The 19,352-nt window shown below is 39.8% G+C and overlaps 1 protein-coding gene across 1 annotated transcript in view; it reads left to right on the top strand.

The window, feature by feature from the left end:
- The window catches only part of ATP2B1 (ATPase plasma membrane Ca2+ transporting 1), a 44,771-nt gene extending 37,463 nt beyond the window's left edge, over positions 1 to 7,308 (top strand). The window contains 3 exon segments of the mRNA XM_068400557.1: positions 1,081 to 1,263; positions 1,575 to 1,661; positions 5,921 to 7,308. Coding sequence (XP_068256658.1) covers positions 1,081 to 1,263; positions 1,575 to 1,661; positions 5,921 to 6,232 — 582 coding nt within the window. The 3' untranslated portion in view covers positions 6,233 to 7,308.
- The last annotated feature ends 12,044 nt before the right edge of the window (positions 7,309 to 19,352 follow it).

Genomic DNA, 19,352 nt, shown 5'->3' with positions numbered 1-19,352 from the left:
ATAAGCTTTTTAATAAGGTTCTCTGGAAAATTAATTATTTAAAAAAAAAAATCAAATAGAGTCACTCTGAGGTTTAAAAGTAGCCTAGAAGAGAACTGAGATGGCTTGAAATACCTTTGACCCAAAGTGTCTCGCAAGGGCAAAGCTTCCATGCTGCAGTTCATGCTGCTCTAGCATGTCATTAAAGTCAAAGAGCTTTTGACTTTCTGAGAATAGTAGAAACTGAAGTGTGATCTGGGAGCATTCATAGTAGCAATTTCAGTGTAAAGGGCTGTTTATCTTGCTTTTGGAGCAGTCTTTTTCCTCTGCAGCTGCTGAAACGGTCTTCTAGGTTTGTGATGATCAAGGAAAGCAGTCTTGGAACTGATCTGAATCTGCTAGATGGGACGTATCAAAAGATGACTCCCCTTAACTGCATAGTTCAGCAGACTAGCCCTGAAGGTGGGGATGGAAAGGAAAGCTGGAACAGCCATGTGTAGCTTTTGTTTAGTTTAAAATAGATGAACTAGTGTACACCAAGTAGCAAATTAATAGTTTGGGGTAAGGGTTTTGAAAACATCACTCGCCTTGCAAATGGATCGATACCTTCCAGGTCACAAACGAATGCATGTCTGTTCTGTATTTCTGAATTAACTGGGCTTACTTTAATTAAATGATGTAATTCTCACTTGAGGTAACATGTCATGCTCATCAAACCAATGGAGCTCTGAAAGCTCTAGATACAAGCACAATCTACAGAATTAATGTCTCTTGTAGTTTCAGTACTGCTCCTTCATGGCATAGTCAAGTAATGTTAAAGTGGAATTCTTTGTCCCTAGCAAGGACATTTTGTCTTCTAGGTTCATAGTCCAAGTTTAATTTCACACCTCAGTTGAGGTGGTAAGGATATTCACAGCTTTGCAGATATTCAGCTGGAGTGATCGCTCTACATTAATGCACTCATCCTATTTACATAATTTGTTTTTTTCAACTTCACTAATTGTATGCAGGATATCATGTTAAGCCTTAAGTCTGGTATTACATTTATTATGTTTTTTAAAAAAAGAATAATCCTGATTCATATTTTTCGTTCACCATTAGTTGATTTCAACAATTCCAACCAGCCGCCTGAAATTCCTTAAAGAAGCTGGTCATGGAACACAAAAGGAAGAGATTCCTGAAGAAGAACTAGCAGAAGATGTAGAGGAGATCGATCATGCTGAGAGAGAATTACGTCGTGGTCAGATCTTGTGGTTTAGGGGCCTAAACAGGATACAAACTCAGGTATGGTCTTGAAAAAGGTAGGACGCAATAGGTGTTATGAGGGAAATTTCTCCATCTCCAGTCCTTTGACTAAGGTGGCAGCTCTAACTGGTGTGAATGAGACTGTCAAAAGGAGGGGGTATGGATGGATGTGTAATCCCTCAGGGTCCTCTGTTTTCTTCAGCTCTAAATGCAACTCTTGCCTTTTAATCTGCTCTATTTAAAAAGTGCCTTTTTTCTTTACTTTTTGTGTGTTATAGATGGGATGGTCCTTTCTCTTGTTCTCTCTCTCTCTTGCTGAGCAAGCTGTCACAATCTCTGATTCCTTGCAGATGGATGTAGTGAATGCTTTCCAGAGTGGAAGTACCATTCAGGGGGCTCTAAGGCGGCAACCCTCCATCGCCAGCCAGCACCATGATGTAACAAATATTTCTACCCCTACACATGTAGTGTTTTCCTCTACTACTGCTTCTACTACTGTGGGGTGTGAGTGTGTGTTCCTAAAGTGCATGAAATTAACATTTCCTAATTCACATACCTAACGTTTCTCATTTTCTCCTTAGTACTTAAAATCATCGTTCAGGCTCTTTATAGAGCTCTTCCACAAAGTGGAGTCCTCAAGACTTTTTTTTCTTAGAGGGCTGAGAACAGGTGGAACAGTTTCAGCAAAAGACTTTAATGTGAAAGCTGTGAGCCTGCATATCCTGTGCCTTCATCCATTTGTGTACAGAGGGGTGTTTAAGATACAATGGGAAAACTGTTGTAAATTTTCGAGTATATGCCTCTTAGAGTGACTTACATTGAATAAGTGAGTTAACGGTATAATCATGGACCCAGGTCAACAAAAATAAATCTCTTGCACTGCAGCACAAATGATACTTATGGTAAACAAGCTGATGGGAAGGCAAATGGTATGTTAAAAATATGAATGTAGTTAGAACATGGAGCACTAAATGCATTTTCTTTGTAGCCTGTAAGGAACTTATGAATCTCTGCTTTTGCTGGACCTTTTTTACTGAATAACACAACTTTCTCAACACCAGAATTCAGGTGGCGAAACAAGGTTCTAAAATGCCTACAAGTCAGAAGAAACATTTAATTAGCTAATACAAAAAGGAAAAAAGGTTTAAGCATTGAATTTAAGCATCGAACTTTCTTTCAAATCTGAAGTGTTTTTTTCCTCTCTAGGTTCTTCTGGCAGCAGTTCATAAGCCATCAGTGAAAGTAAAGTTTGTCTCACCTTAATTCTGCCCTCTTTATATTGTGCTCTAAGTGACATTTCACTTTCAGCCTTCCTCTCTGTAGAGGCTAGAGATTTAATTACTCATGTATGTAGGCTTAAACTCTGGAGCCTGAAGATGCATAACAGTTGTAGTTGAATACTGATAGCTATTATCTATTGTTGAAAGAGTTTTCCATCTTAATTATATATTACATGTTTAACTTCCTTCTCTGACTTCCTAGACACTGGTTAAATAATTGTTTTTTAAAGTAACTCTGAGAGGGCTTCTTTTTCCCCCACTGCTTTTTAAACTTTCAGATTACCAGATGGATGAAGACCTTAATTTCAGGAGCTGTCTTAAGTGAAATGTTGTCCTCTGATTTTTTTTTTTTTTTTTTTTTGGCTTGGTCAGAATTCCTATGTGAGCTTGCACAAATATTTACCTCTGTACTAATTTTCCATTGGAGAGATAGGTATTTCCCTCCATTGCAGCAGTATTGAGAAGCTCAGCTCACAAATTTGCATGCCTCAAGAACAAGAAATGAAAAGTAGATTTAACAGTAAGGATGCACAGGATTGCATCTCCTAGTTAAAATGCTAATTAGTAACCTGTATCCCTAACTACACTCAAGAACATTAATTAGACATACAGAATTCTCTAGAGAGCAACTTCATGCCGTGCTGCAATTTGAGCAGAATCTAATGGGCACTGTAGCATCTAATTGCATCAAATGACCAACGCAGGTACAGAGCTACAATAGCAGAGAACTAGTTTTTGATCATCACTACGTAGCAGAGCCTTCTGCTGTGCCCTCCAGGAGAACAACTTCTGATAACTAGTGTGTATTAATGGGAAGCAGATGTGTTATTTCATTGTATCTCTTTCAGAGCTGTTTGTTGGAAAATAGTTCAGCTGTTCCTATGAAGTGAGGTTGCAACTCTTAAGCAGCCATCTGGCTAGGAGGATTTGGAGTGCTTACTGCATTCCTTGCTATTCTGGTACTAATATGAGGAAGGCCTGATGACAGTATAAATTACACATAACAAATTGTCTTGTTTACTCCTCACTTATGCAATTTATTTATAGTTACCTCTCTTGTCTAATTATCTTGAGTAGTTGAACATAAAGCCTTCAAAACAGTAGATTTTCCCTTTTTAAGTATAACTTAAAATGCTGATAGTCTCATTTCTGCCTTCATGGCTGGACTCTTTGAGAGTTCTGGGTTCGTAGGACTGTCTAGACCACTTGTTTAGTATGCATTCTGCATGGGAATCAAGCTTTTATTGTGGGTATGCTTATATTACTATGATAATTACAGCTTTCCTGTTAAGACAAAAATTGTTTTCCATTACTACTTATGTTCTAACTTACCATCTGTAAGCAATGAAAAACCAGTCCCACGAGGCAGTCATATTTCATTTTGCCACATAAATCAGTAGCACAGTGGAATGCAACATGCCAAACAAAGGCACTGCGAACTTTCAATCTGGCATCGTCACTGCTGATTTTCTTGGTAAGCACCAAGACAGTTTATGCAGCTTGCTGGACTTGTTTAAAGCTCATGTAACATGCCAACTCTTTAACAGTGTACTCGATTTTTTCATGTGATGAACAGTAAAGTACTAGCTGCTGTTGTAATCTTTTACTTCTCAAGCACATTGTCCCTGTTCCCTGTCCTCCTTTTATTGGTAGTTATGTCCTCTCCCGCGTGTGTGTGCCCTCCCTCCGCACCCCCCCCGGTTTCCATGGTTAATGGGGCTCAGGGCTATGGGCTATACCCATAGTATAAAAACAGGGACACGATAGCTTTTGAGTAAAATTCTTTGTGCAAGTGCTCTGAGGGAGTAGAGGTGGGGGAACAACACTATTTCTAGAGGTCAAAGAACACAGTCAGGACCGAAGACTTTATCATGTGCAGTGATTCTGTGATAACAAATTTGGTAATGCATTGCTTTTGGGGACCCCCTCTCTGTGTTTACAGTGAGGTTGTTTGGTATATCTTAGATGTTTTTAAGTCTGTGCTTTTGATTTGCTTGACCTTCCAGTATCATTCCTTCACCTGGAAGTCACTTTATTTTTACTGTCAAGGAACTCATGGAAGCACTAGTCATGATGTATTTCTCGGCTTGAAACAAGTCATCTTGGATGTGCTTAAAAAAAAAAAAATCTTTAAATTGGATTTACTGTTTGTAACAGTAAGTTCTTGTTTACTACAGAGTTGCTCTACTGCTTACTGTACAACAGAGGATCTTTGGGATTGAAACTGTGCTTTGTTGGAGACTTACTCGGAGTAGAGATGTTGAGAATTGAATTAGGGAGCTAATAGGAGGGGGAAACTGTATCTTGATGAAAGTGTTGGACAAAGGGGTCATGGACTTCTGCCTAACCTTATTTGTTTTATCAGTTCAAGAATGAATCCTGAATTCCTGTAGTTGGTCAGGGAAACGTGTGCGGTGTGGGAGAAGACGGGGGGGTGTGGGCAGCTAGTTTCATAATTTAAATTACAATTTGAAAAGCTTAAATTCAAGTCAACATGGACACGCACAATTTGCAAAATGAAGCTGTACTTTATTCTGTCTAATTTCGCTCTGAAATGTTTATTTATGAATTCTGTAAACTTAGCTTTCTGATTTGAAAAATGTTAGTTAAACAATAAAAGGACTTGAAATAATACTCAGCCTGGGAATTTTGTCCATGAATTCAATGTAAATTGAAGACTCAAGCAAAGGCTGATCAATCGCCTGCTTTTGTCATACTTCGTGCTACTTACTCTTCAAAGTAACAACCTGTCGTGGCTGCTTAGCTATACAATACAGTATTAGATTTCCTAGTTGTGGTCTTAATTTTCTAAAGTACTATTCAGCAAGGAATTTTCTCTAGTGTGATAAATGGGTATATACTCGAATATTTACAGCTGTTACAGTGGTGTCCTTTTTTGCATGACTCTTCGTAAATGTCCGGTCATTGTGACATTGGCTTACACTTGCTTGGCTTTTTCATAGTCAGTTGACATCCTAATTCCTAGCATGAGAATTAGTAACCCTTTTATCCTCTAACTTATTTTCAGCCTCGCCCTCCTCCCCCCTCCCTATCTTCCCCAAGTATTCAATAAAACACTCATTGAGATTTAATTTGTGAATAAGTAAATAATTGTTGGCCTCGCTTCTGAAAAATGCTTAGCCCATGTTAAATAATTGAACCATTCTAGTGCCATGTCTGAATTTTTAGGCCCTTCAGCTTTTTGCAGTACTTTTACAATTTCTATTCCTACTGCGTAGACTGGCAGTGCTCTACTGAAATGCTCTTCATTTTTTACAGTTTATTGCAAGTTCCACTGCATCACATAAAAATTCGATTCACTCATGTCTAGCTGTTTGTGGATTCAAACTCATAAGAACCATGCCATTAGCAGTAAATCTGCAGCATTTTAACAACCTTTTTTCCTTTGTTTACAGATCCGAGTGGTGAATGCATTTCGTAGCTCCTTGTACGAGGGGCTGGAGAAACCTGAGACACGAAGTTCAATTCACAATTTTATGACGCATCCTGAGTTTAGAATAGAAGACTCTGAGCCTCATATTCCCCTTATTGATGATACTGATGCTGAAGATGATGCTCCAACAAAACGCAACTCTACTCCCCCACCCTCTCCCAATAAAAATAACAATGCGGTTGACAGTGGAATTCACCTTACAACAGACATGAACAAGTCTGCTACCTCTTCATCCCCAGGGAGCCCGCTACATAGTTTGGAAACATCACTCTGATTGTAAGCTGAATGTTAACACACTAGCTGCATTGTAAAGAAATTGAAACTGCGTCTCTTCACACATTATGATGGACAAGATGATATTCTTGTCTTGGACTTCAACAGAAGACACACTTGTACGAATGTAGATTTATTTTTTTAAAAAAAAGCTTTCTGCCAGACTGGAGGGTGCTTTTCTGGGGGTAGGAGTAATAATGAACTCTGACAGATAAACTGTAACTCAGCATAAGTGACCTGTGGATCATCTGTTGTACTTAAGAATGGTCCTGAACAGTGTGTTAGCAGAGCTTTAGTTTATCGTGATCCTTTTCTGAGGGGAAGGCTGGGAAGGGCAAGGAGGCCCTGAACCGTTGAATTGATACTTCAATTTCTGCTGTTGGCTGTTAATAATTTGGATTATTTATGTTTATAAATGATACAGATCTGTTTACAAGGTTTGTAGATATTTTTTTTTGTTCCTGTTCATAGGTGGGAAGCTTCCTTGTAAGTGATGCAGAAAAAAAAAAAAAAAAACACAAAAAAACCTAGTCCTTCAAATACTGCTGTATTTTCAGGAAAAGGGTGTTTCTATTGAAACTGTACTAAATTTTGCCTGCAATTTACCTTGTTAAATATTGTAGATAAATTGCTAATACTAATAGCCAAATAGATAACACTAATGCTTTGTAAAAACATGAGCAGTGGTGTTCTAATGAAGTTATGGCCTCTGTCCTAATTAGTTTCTTAAATACATTTACTACTTAATGGTTTTGAAACAACTGTTTAATTTTTAAAAATTTTGAGAAACTTACTGAATAACTTTTGTTCAGGACTTAGTAGGATTGTTTAATGCAGGACATCAATATGTGATGGCACTTGCTTGAAACATTTCTGTTATCTCGGGCAAAATGGATTAAATCAAAATACATCAGAATCTTAGTCCTTTGTTTTTGTCTAAACATGTTAGTTTAGTGCTGTCTTGGTGAACTGTGAGTGGAACTGTGATTTTTTTTTTTTTTTTTTTCTAATCTATAGAATCCTTCATGCAGCATGAGGGCTGTTGGCATTTTGAAAGGTTGTTAGTGGGTAGCATACATGTTCTCCTTTTTGTTTTTGAAACTTGTTTGTAAACATGAATAAATCTGCCCTTTTGTTAAAATAAAATTGCAGCAATGGTTTCTTACAGATTTTTTTCCTCAGCTCCTTCACTGGAAACACTGAAAACTACTCTTTTGTGTTACTTGGTTAACTTTTAAACTGCAGTTTCAAGACGGTAGCAGCCCCACTAAAAATAGTACTTTTGGTAAATGGAATCATGGTGGCTGCTTCCTGAATGAATGCAAGCTAAGGTAGTCAAAAGTCTTCACTGAGCCAAAAGGATACTCCTTGGGAATGAATAGGTGTGCCTGAAATTCCAAGACTTACTGTAAGTACTGCATAATAAATGTATCCCTGACCACTTAAGCAAGGGGAAACTGAGAACTGACATATAGCACAAGTGAAAATACATTTTTCAGTTGATTAATATCTTATGTACCAAAACTGATCTGCTAGCGATTGACTGAGGAAGTTATGGTCTGCCTCAACTGTATTGTTTAAACAGCGAAGGATGGTGGAACAGTACTTGATCTGGTACTTCCTCATGTATTCTAGGTCCAGTACTGCTTAGAAGAGCAACCGAAGAGATGAGTTGTATACTGGTGTTTTTTCCTTTCTTTTTCCAGCTCTGTGTTCTTTAAAATAGCAAGTTAATTTTTTTGCCAAAGAATCCAGAATTTTGGAGATTTTTAAAGGTGTCCCTTTAAAGGAGTGCAGGAATTAAGTGGGTAAAAAGGGAGGAGATAATACTAGAGCAAACTGCAGAAATGAACAGGTTAGGAAGCTCAAGTGTATCTTTCCCTTGTGGTGGGATACATGCATGCTTGGGTTTGTCCTTTAGTGGCTAATGTTCAACCTGTAGCACTGTATCTCACTGTCAACTACTCCTGAATTCAGTCTTTTCTATTGTACTTACATAAATACACTGAATTCCAGGCAAGGGGGCTTTGCACTTGACACTTTGTATAGTGATTTCTCCACAATATTTATACCACTTCCCTTACATCATAGTTCTTACCTAGAGTGCTTGGCAGGGGGATCAGCTTTTAGGTAAGCTGTTTTCTCTCTACTACAAAAGTCAGATAATCATTGGCTTAAAATGAGAGTTTCTTTACCCATGAATAATATGACTTCACTTGAAAATGGACTTTTAATTTTTCCCTCTGTTCTAGCTGTGATCATGACTGCGTGTTATCCTTTCTGGAATAACTTAAGCCTTTTGAGGCGGGGTGGGAGGGTGAATGTAGGCTTTGTACATCGGTGCTCCCTCTCGATTCTGTTAACATCAGTGTGCTGTTTTTACAGGAAGTTTCCTTACAAAAATAAGGAAACGTTGTTTAAGAGGGGGGTACGCTTTCTTTGTGATCTCAAGAAATGATAACATGTTGCCTAGATGATGAAATGGTTATCACTAAGCTCATGAGGCCTTCATTGCCTTTCTGGTTGTAAGGTTTACTTGTCTGTCTGCTTGTAACTGAAGTAAATAAAAAGTGCTGTTCATCTCAGTCTGTATGGAGACTGAAATTCTTGACTGTCAGTACAGTACTGATTTAAACCTGAAATGTGTGCCAGTTCTATAAAATAGCTCTTGCTACGACTTTAAGCTCATTCCCTTTCAAGAGGTTATGGTGTACATGGTATTATGATCAAGCAATAGTAAATTTTAACATAAATGCAGTTCTAGACTGACTACTGTTTGAAGTGGCTTAAAATTCAGTATCCTGGGTAGCATGTCTACTATACTTGCATGTAAGACAAATGTTAGGACACCTAATGTTGGCTTTGAGGGAGGGGTGAAAGTTGTTATACAAGAGGACTCATTTTTTTCTGTATTGGTCTTAACAGGAAGAGGAAAATGCTGCATCATGGAGTAGTCTGGAGAGAATAATGGAGAGAAATGCCTTGATGCCAAACCAATGGGTAAATGCACGGGTCTGTAGCGAGAGTAAGCAGCCAAAAAATATGAACTAACACTCTCAGACTCTTAGAATAACAGGAAGTTTTCCAAGGTGTTTCAAAGTAAGCAAGCAAATGTAATATTCATGGAAGGATAACTTGTGTATGGCTGACTGTATTGGGAAGTTATTCCAAAGGCCCGATAAATTCAGTTTCTACTGCCAGTAGTGCCAGCCTCTGCAGAGCCCTAGAAGAATCCAGATCAAGTTAAGCCTTGCATAAATTACAGTAGAATGTCTTAATGTCCATACTGCTTTTCTGATGCAAATACTTGGTTCTAAAGAGCTCCTGCTTTTTTCCACCTCCACCCTCTCCCCAAGCAGTGCATATCTTCTGATCTTACAGATTTCAAGCCCTCACTGAAATATCATAACTTTGTTGGATGAGCCTGGCCAGCATGGAGAGTCCAGCTCAGACTTATCTCCAGACGGAACTGGCCTGCTTATTCATGGCCATGTCGTGAGAAATTCTGGGCCAGAATCAAGAGCCTTAGAGTTGCTTCTGCTTATCTTCTCTCCTGGACTGTATACAGAACTACCTAACCACCTTCTTCAGGAGACTGCAGTATCCATCAAGGATATATGGCTTACACAGTGTCTAAACCAAAAGCTTCCTACAGGTACTGTTTGTTCTGTTTGTTCAAAATGAGGTCTAGGATGAGGTTTTGCTTAGAAAACTACGGGATAGGCTTAAAACACCTGAAAGATAGCATGCAAAAGGTAGCTCACTAGACAGTGGCAGCACCATTCTAGTTGCAAAGCATAAAGCTAGAGTTGGTGCTTACATGCAAATTTGACAAAGCAGGGACTCTCTCTCAGTAGAGGAAACAAATTAGACATGGCTCTTACGCTTTCATAGTAACTCAGCAGCATTAATAGGAGATCATATGCAAAAGGAGAAGAGACTGACATGGTTGATGACAGATTTAATAAAATAAATAAACCAGTATCAAGGGTGATACAAAACACACAAAATAATACTTAGCCCATGCAGTTGTGGCAAGTCACTCCAGAGATACCAGTCATTGAGAGGAAGGAGAAAAAGGGAAGGGAGAAGAGAACAGAACAAAAAGAGCCCCACCTCTCCCCAGCAAGCCCTCCCTTTTGTAGTGAACTTGATGTTAATGATATAGAACACCTGTGGGCCAGCCTGGGTCAGCTGCCCTGGATTTAACTGCTAATGGCCTTGATCACCATGGCTGGCCACAAACTGAAACAAAATCTAACAGAAACTTGTTTCTATAAATTTTATCCCCATGAAACCAGGACAATGGGTCAGGCATAGATTACATGAAATAAGGAGCTCTTGGAACTGATATTTTGGTAGAAAGCAATAGGATTTGTTTTCTGACAACACTGCTTTTAAAGACAGGAAGGTATGTATTTACTCATTTGCCATGTATTTGTCATTAATATTCTGATCAGTGTAACAGTCTAATTCATTGAGGACCATCATCCAAAAAGCACTCTATTAAATTAGTGTTTTTAAATAACTAAAATACTCTGGAAAAGGTACTTTATGTTGTATTTTAATGTCAAAAAAAGATGAGTCATTCCTAGCTTTTTTTTCCTTTTACCAAATCAGCTAGGCTCTGTTCTAATAAATCTAGCAGTAGTATGGACATGACCTAAAACTTGCTGTCTTCTCCCTTTCTCCTCTTCCCCCTTCCAGTCTGCCAAGGATTATTGTAGGGAATCAGTGAAAGACAGATGGAGTAAGAGGTGCAATTGTGGATTTGTCTGCTTTATCATCCTTCTGCCTTGCCTTATGATCTTGTCTTCTGCCTTCTACCTCAAGATCTCACTTCAAGATCAGTAAACACACGGGAAAACTGCTGTTCAATGTGGCTGTTGGTGTTCCCAGTGAAGGGTCCTTAATGTGCTCCTTCCACTTTTTAATTGATATGAAGTCTTGAAGAATTAGGTTTTAAACTAAGAACGAACAGTGAATGAAGATAAGAATGAGCAGTAGAGAATGAACATTTAAGACCAAATGTTTCTCCTAGGTAGTTCATAAAAACCCCTTACCTAGCTCATAAGTACCTCTGTTCATTCATACCTCTGTGCCAACTTATATGAAAGCACCTTGGTATATAGACAAGGTTCCAGCTCTACCCATAGCGGGACTTTGGTCATACTTGCAGATGTACAGGTGCTGAGAATTAGGATAACACTTATAAATTTAAGCCTTGGGCAGGAAACTTCAAGTGCATTATGTCTTACAGTAGACTTCTGTCAGGTATATCTTGAAGACCCACTTCTAGTAAAAAGCCCTAAGGGCAGAGCTTTGAAAATATGCATAAAAGGCCTATGAGGACTTCATAGGGAAAATACATGCAAAGGCAATGTAAGGTAGCTGTATAGCAAAACAGTTACTTGAACAAGCATAGTGATCCTGACCTGCAGACCCCTGTACGTGGAGGAGTGATTGATCCACAACACAACACATGAGCAGGCACAGGCTGTGCTGTGCTACACAGATCCCTTGGCCGCAGGCAGCAAACACCTGCTTAACAGCCCCTCTTCCTTCCCACCACCCAACCCCAGAAACAAGCATTAAGCTTTTCAGCTGTATAGGGGTCTAATTTGCCACAACTGTGCATGTGTGATGGGTGGAATCAAAGGAGGGAGCCAGACTTTTCTCAGTGGTGCCCACTGACAGGACAAGAGGCAATGAGCACAAGTTACAACATGTGAAATTCTGCCTGAAAACAAGAAAACACTTTTCGTACTGTGCTGGTGGTCAGATGCTGGACCAGGTTGCCCAGAGAGGTGGTGGAGTCTCCATCCTTGGAGATACTCAAAACCCAACTAGACACAGCCCTGAGCAACCTGCTGCAGCTGACCCTGCTTTGAGCAGTGGGTTGGACTAGATGATCTGCACAGGTTCCTGCCAACCTTAGCCATTCCGTGATCCTGAAATTCTTGAGCAGGAAGTGCAGTTCTACAGGGTTTCCCCATTAGCCTCATGGATATTATCTGTATACACTGATAGAATTCAACAAAGAAATAATCATGGGAGTGATCAAACCTGAACCAAAACATGAAAGGAACTGCCACTTGTCATTCTGTTATCTTAAACTGACCTGACCGATGGGCTTGCTGATATCTGCCTGTGGTAACGCTTACTGTGATAGCAGAGCTCTGATCACTTCTGCTATAGTAAACCTTTTTGATTGCTGGCTGGGAGAGTCAAAAATTAATGTCTTAAAATGGCATCAACTTTAGCTCTATTCTGTAAAGACACAATGAGCCTTCTGGAATCCTGATGTGCTAAGTAACCAGATAAGCAGTTCTAGTGCCACCTCTTTTGGGCCTCGAAATTTTGAAATGAGACTCACACTGTTGTTTTTCTATTGGGGGAAAAAAGCTGTCCCTCTATCTTAAGAACATATATTTTTCAAAGCTAGTTCTTTCCATACATCTTGTCAGAAGAGCTCTTGTATGAGTTGCTCTAAACAACAGCACTGAAAGATGCTACCATTTAAAAAGTACTCCCAAAATGATATGGTTAAGCATAAGTAACTCTACCTTCCTTGTTTTTTATCTAAAATGCTACAACTTCCAGGCATTAAGTTACTGCATGCAAGATGATATCCTATGCTTGCTGGCCTGTTAGGTATCCCAGAGTACTTCTTACATGAGAGGGACTCAGGTTGTCTAAAATGTTGCCAGTGGCTTTGATCTTTTTTTGGAAAGATGGGGCCATTAGGTGCAGAAGAAAGGGATTAGCATATGTGCATTGAAGCAAACTTGCAATTCCCATTCGTCTGTAGAAGCATCTTTTATTAAATAGAAGCATGCATTTTTCTCTCCTTTCTTCTAGCAGCTCTTTCTCATCTTCTTACAAGTTAAAAATGGAATGAAAAGAATTAAAAGATTGTCCTGTGTCTAAAGTAAGTAACACGAAGCTTGGTGCAAATGATGTTACTTAAGTGTTTTTACAGTTCTCAGAGTTGTTCTCTAGTGAGCTGAACTTAAGGTAACATCTAATCTTGAAGTCTTCAGTGGTGATATTTTTAAATTTCAGAGATGGTCAGGAGTTAAGTTACTGTCATGAATGAAAAGCTCCTTGTAGGAAGTTTCAGATACCTTGGCATTTTTTTTTTCCTCCCAGTGAATCTTAGTAATGGTCAGTGAAGCTTAGACTGGACTTTAGCTTTTCTCGTCTCCTGTTAGAAAAGAAGCCTGCAGGAGAAATAACACAGGGCTTAGTTGTTACTGTTCACTGCTGAACTGCCTAGATTTTGTGTGGCTTCTGATCCCTGGCCCTTCCCCTCCTTCCTGAGCTATTCTATCACAGTGCACTGCAGTTCTGCAGAGAGCTGTCTGGGAAGATATTCTTAGCTGTGAAGAGGGGTACTGGGTTAAATCAGTATTCAAATGTTCAAAATAACAGCTTATTCAGTTATTCTTTTGTGGAGTTGGGAGACTGTTCAGCAGAAAATAACTCTTTAGTGAGGAAAATTCACAGCCTTTTTTGTCTTTGCAGGCATTAAAGGAATGATGCTTCATTAAATAATCTGAATGAAACTTCACGAAGTTCTGCTGCTTTGAGCAGGAGTTTGCATTAGATGACTTCCCAAGGCCTCTTCTAGCTTGAATTATCCTGTGATCCTATTTTTAAACTGTATTCAATGGGTATCTGTTAAACTTTGCTTATGCCTTCTAATATTTGTGTTTTATACTACAAGCCAGACATGCTTAGCCACTTCAACGTCACAGTCTGTAATTCATAGAAAAGCCCACAGGTTTTAACAGCATCTCCAGAAAGTTGTGCTGCAGACCTGTGGAAAGCAGATGCTCCTCAAGCAAGAGGAGGATTTCTCAGTTACTTGGCTCTTTCAAATCTTCCAGGTGTATGAAGAATAAAAATTGTAGCTATTTCTAAGGAAAATGAAAAGTTGACTTATTTGCAGATTTGTGTGGTTTCACTGCCCTGCTCTCTACTTAGGACCCTCTTGCAAGAACCTGCTCCTTTTTATTAAAGATACTGTGGGATTTTTGTCGTTTTATGTGTTTAAGATCAGTTTCTGAAAAAGAAAGTTCTCTTGCAGGCATATAAAGTTAATGAAGTCTGTATTATTGTTCTAACTGATTAAGAATAAAGAGAACTGAAAAACATATTTTTAATCATAGAAGCCTATAATTTAAATGGAATTGAGAAGCTGCCTTCTCCTTACCTTAGTTCATGGAGTGGTGTTACAGGCCTTTATCTACTTGAGCAAAGAATTAGTGAAATTAAATTAAATGCAATATCAGTTCTTCTGTTACATAGAAATGCTCCCTCTTTTGCCTTTTTATACTTAGTTACACTTGGAGAACTTAGTGTTATATCAGATTTGGAGGCTTTTTTTACTTGTTCTCAGATAATTGCATTTAAAACTTTAAATGCTAATGTAGGAAGCCTGACATTACAAAACTGCCATTCTGGTCTTAAAAAGGATGTTACAGGAAAAAGCTTCTGTCAAATATTCCACGTATAAGCTGTAGAGTAAAACTAGCTGGCTGGCTGACTAAATGTTAAAGTAATGTGGGATGATTCAAATAGAAATTTGACATTCTAACTATTGAAAAAATAGCTGGGTTTCTGCAAAACAGTTGTCATATAGCCTTTTTTTGTTATAAATAACACATTGCTTTTGAAACTAAAAGTTTTAAAATAAGTATGTTTAGAAGATGGGGGGGGGGTGTGCCTATACCACTAAATCTTAATATGCTGCGTTATGACTCTCTACCTTAAAGGTGCAGAAATCGTTTGAATTTTCTTCTGTAGGGCCAGTATATTGCAGCATTTATCTTGGGCTGAATCAAAAGCAGCGTGGCCAGCAGGTCGAGGGAGGTGATTCTGCCCCTTTACTCTGCTCTCGTGAGACCCCACCTGGAGTACTGCGTCCAGCTCTGGGGGCCCCAATGTAAGAAGGACATGGAGCTGTTGGAGGGAGTCCAGAGGAGGCCCACGAAGATGATGAGAGGGCTGGAGCACCTCTCCTATGAAGAGAGGCTGAGAGAGTTGGGGCTGTTCAGCCTGGAGAAGAGAAGGTTCTGGGGAGACCTCATAGCAGTCTTCCAGTACCTGAAGGGGTCCTACAGGAAAGCGGGAGAGGGGCTTTTTACAAGGGCAAGTAGTGACAGGACGAGGGGGAATGGTTTTAAACTGAAAGAGGGTAGATTTAGATTAGATATTAGGAAGAAATTCTTCACTGTGAGGGTGGTGAGGACACTGGAAACAGGTTGCCAGAGAAGGTGTGGATGCCCCCTCCCTGGCAGTGTGTTAAGGCCAGGCTGGTATGGGGCTTTGAGCGACCTGGTCTAGTGGAAGGTGTCCCTGCCTGTGGCAGGGGGGTTGGAACTAGATGATCTATTAAGGTCCCTTCCAACCCAAACCATTATATGATTCTATGTTTCATTTCAAAAGTATTAAGGTTTCAATAAAAGATGAACTAAACTCTACAGCAGGAGGTTAAAAGTATTTGAACCACCATTTTTTAAGATCTTGGGATAGCAGGGTCCCCAGCCGTTCTGCAGGCATGTCAATACTTGAATACAATTATTACAGCTTTAATCTCACTGACTTCATTCTTTTCAAAAGGGCCACAAACAGCCCAAGTTCTGAATATCAGCTAAATGTCATTTGTCAGCTTGATACCAATCAACCGATCAGCATTTTATATGTTGAATGAAGAATTGCTAAAGGCTTTTTGATCACTAGATGAGGAGCGTGAGCTGATGAAATACCACTTGAGAATACTACTTTCATTAGCTTGCTTTATTACTGTCCCCCGAAGGCAACCAGCACAACCAATAGACCCCTCAGTGTTTATTTTCCGAAGTCATGCTTGATCTCTGACAATCATTGTCAAAAAGACTGAAATGCTGAAGCATATTCCTGCATGTGATCATAAACCCAGCTTGCAATGTTGCACTTAGAATCAATCTAAGTTCAACAGTTAAGCCGTAGATAGTTATTTCCAAACTGACTACGTTTGTGATATTGCAAATACAATGACATAGTGCTCCTGTGGCTCTCTTGCCTTGTTTCAGTCTTGCAAGGCTTGATGGTTGTACTGTAACTTAGAAATCAGGCCTTGAGGAAAACTTCATGGAGAAATATATTTAACCACTGACCACCCTAATAAAATTATACAGCTCAAGAGGTTTGCGTTTGAGTGGGGGAGAAGAGTAATGTTACGAAATAAAAGGGCTTAGCCATTTCCAACGATGGAATTTGAGGAGGAAGTGTTATTTTTCTGTTAATGCTTGTTGCTGCAGATACTCTACCATCTCCAAGCTTTTGAACAAGCTTGACACTTATCAAGGAGTCGTGTCCTGGTGCTGGGGATCTCTTGCTATCCCAGTGGAAAGCATGGACAAGTTGCAACCTTTAAATATCTATATAGTCAGCCTTGTCCATTGTTCAGCAAAATTCGCTGAAAATTGTACCTGTTCTGAGCAAACTGCTCAGCCTGGTTGCAGGGGGACGAGATTGGGTTGCAACTGAGCCATTCACACAGCAGGATTGTAGTCCGTGATGCTGGCTCAGGTTAGCTCCTCCGCTCCGCTCCTCTTCTTCCTGCAGTGTCTCCTCTCAGGTTGTTGCCATTTCAACAGCTTCTGTGTACAGCATGGTGAACCACACACCGGAACCGCTTCTGGGTAAACTGCTGCTGCAAGCTGATGCTTGTTGTACGCTATCAGCTGCATGGGCTGTTCTCTGGACAGCACAACTCAAGCAGAAAGGTGGCTCCTACTGCCCCTGTAACTAGAGGTGGAGGAGGCAACTGCTAAAATAATGTGGATGAAGGAAGTGGGAGTTGAAAAGGGAGAGTGGAAAGAAAAGCATGAGCAGTGAAGAGGCTGGTGAAAGCTTCAAGGGAAGCAAAGCAGGATAACAGGATAGGCATGAGAGGAGCAAAAAGAATGAATATACAAGTTGAAAAGCGTGTTATCTTAAAGCAGGCTCCTCCAGCTCGAGGCGCTACTGTCAGGAGTGCTACAACCTATACCCTCTGTCAGTTCATACTTTTGCTTGAGCACTTCAGTCGTTTTGGTTTGGAGAAGAACCTACTACAATCTGTGCTATGAATCTGAATACTGAAATTTGACAACCACTATGGATCATTGCATGATTTCACATAAGTGATGATAGGTTGGAGGAAGTGTAAGGAGGAAGTGTAACAAGACTAGAATACCAAATGTTCTAAGTAAACTGATGTAAGAAACTTAATCTAGTGCTTGTTATTTAAAATACCACAGTTAAATGTGGCTAACATAGTTAAGTGGTGCATCACAGTAAAATGTGCCTATCTGCAAGTGTTCATATGCTTTTGGTGAAGATGTAAGTTTCACGATCATATTCAAGACTATGGCAGGAAAACTTCTTTGTGGCAGGAGTGATCTTGAAGGCAGCTCTTATAGCAAGCACATAGGACCCTTTTCTGACAACAACTGGGAAATTCAAAGCATACCCTGTCTGTTCTATAGGTGCAAGAACAAGCTGTTTATACTAACAGTAGGCTGTGTTCTTCAAAACAAAAGTCTAGGTAAGGATGAACTCTCTTAAACTAGAGTGAAAGTAGCCAGTAAACAATTTCTAAGTAAGAATTAGTGCAAAAAAATGTAAGCAGTGCACAGAGTAAGTTAAGTGCCATCATCTCTAACAGGCTGCCTTGTGATCATTTCAGCGTGAATTTGGTATTTTGTCTCCATCAGAGAGATTGTGTGGTGTGAAAACACTTGTTAGGCTGCAGCCTTACAGCACATTGAAGGAAAACTGCCTGGGTTAGTTCTGAAGAGGCGGGAGCCATCAGAGCATGCCTCCTGTGCGATTCCTGCTGCTGCATCTGCAGAAGCTGTGGCGCCCAGATATCCCTTCTAACTTTAAAAGAGAAGGTGCTTTGACTTCTGTTTTCTTTTCTGTATTGTTCAGGGATTACAGTGATACTGATGTACTGTGTATCTTGTCTCCTGTGAAGCCCTATTGACCATCCCCACAGCTGGGACCAATCTCCATAGTACCTGTATGCTAACTGCCACAGTAAAACACCCTGAGGAATCCCAACTGGATTGTGATGGAGATTATGGGTATAGTGTGTCTGTATGTAGCAGCCTTGTGATTAGAAGTGTGCAAAATGATAAAAACAAGTAATGTTTTCTGATGTAACAGAATGCTTACAGGGAGCCTGAGCAGTGTTCTCACAAACTTGTTTTAACAAGAAAATTAGTGGCATTCTTCCCTGCTTCATTTTGTGATATTAAGCAGATGCCATGTTCTGCTTCTCTCCACTGTACAGTATGTGGGTTATTCAGTCATTCAGAAGTCATCCCTCTCCGAAACAAAACCAGTCGTTATGCTGGGATCAGCATAAAATTTCATAATATTAGAGCCCCTGCCAGAAGTCCCACAGCAAGCTGACACACGTCCAGCTAGGCGTGTATAGAGCCTTCCTGCAGGAGAGGAAAGGGAATTTAAAAAAAGCTGTGGAGCGAGGAAGATATTTGCAGTTTGGACATTCTACCCCTAAAACGACCCACTATACTTACATGCTTCATCAGTGGAATAGGGCCCGTAGGTGAGATTTGTCATTTCACAAGCAGCATTTGACAAGATGTAACTACAACGCTTATACTTTGAATCAGACCAGTGTCTGGCTGTCTCGTTTATGGTGGCAGCTTTTATGCTTGATGCAGGCATGCAAACAGAACAATGTATTTAATAATAAAACTTCTGAGAGTCTGAAACTACTAGTACCCCCTTCATCTTTCTGTGTGCATCAGCCACACAAGTAATATTCGAGAGAAAATCTAAATGGTAGCAGCAGGAAGCATCTGTGGTACTCTGTCATGCTGTGGGTTAGCCAACTGTCATGCTGGAAAGCTCTTCCTGCCCAAGCAGCCAGTGCTGCAACAGCAAAAAAAAAAAAAAAAAAAAAAAAATTTACAGATGCAGGCTTTCCTTCTCCAGACAAAGAAGTCCCTACCCTGCTCTGGTATAGCAACGATGAACGCAGATCAATCAGCATTTAGGGTTGCCTATGAAGTGGCAAAAATCTGATCTGGAAGCTTTTCTCTCTCTCTCGTGTGACC

The sequence above is a fragment of the Nyctibius grandis genome, chromosome 5 (genome assembly GCF_013368605.1).
Source record: "Nyctibius grandis isolate bNycGra1 chromosome 5, bNycGra1.pri, whole genome shotgun sequence".
In the NCBI taxonomy this organism is placed as follows: domain Eukaryota; kingdom Metazoa; phylum Chordata; class Aves; order Nyctibiiformes; family Nyctibiidae; genus Nyctibius; species Nyctibius grandis.
Note: the sequence above shows the minus strand (reverse complement) of the source record. Positions and strands in the feature narration are given on the sequence as shown.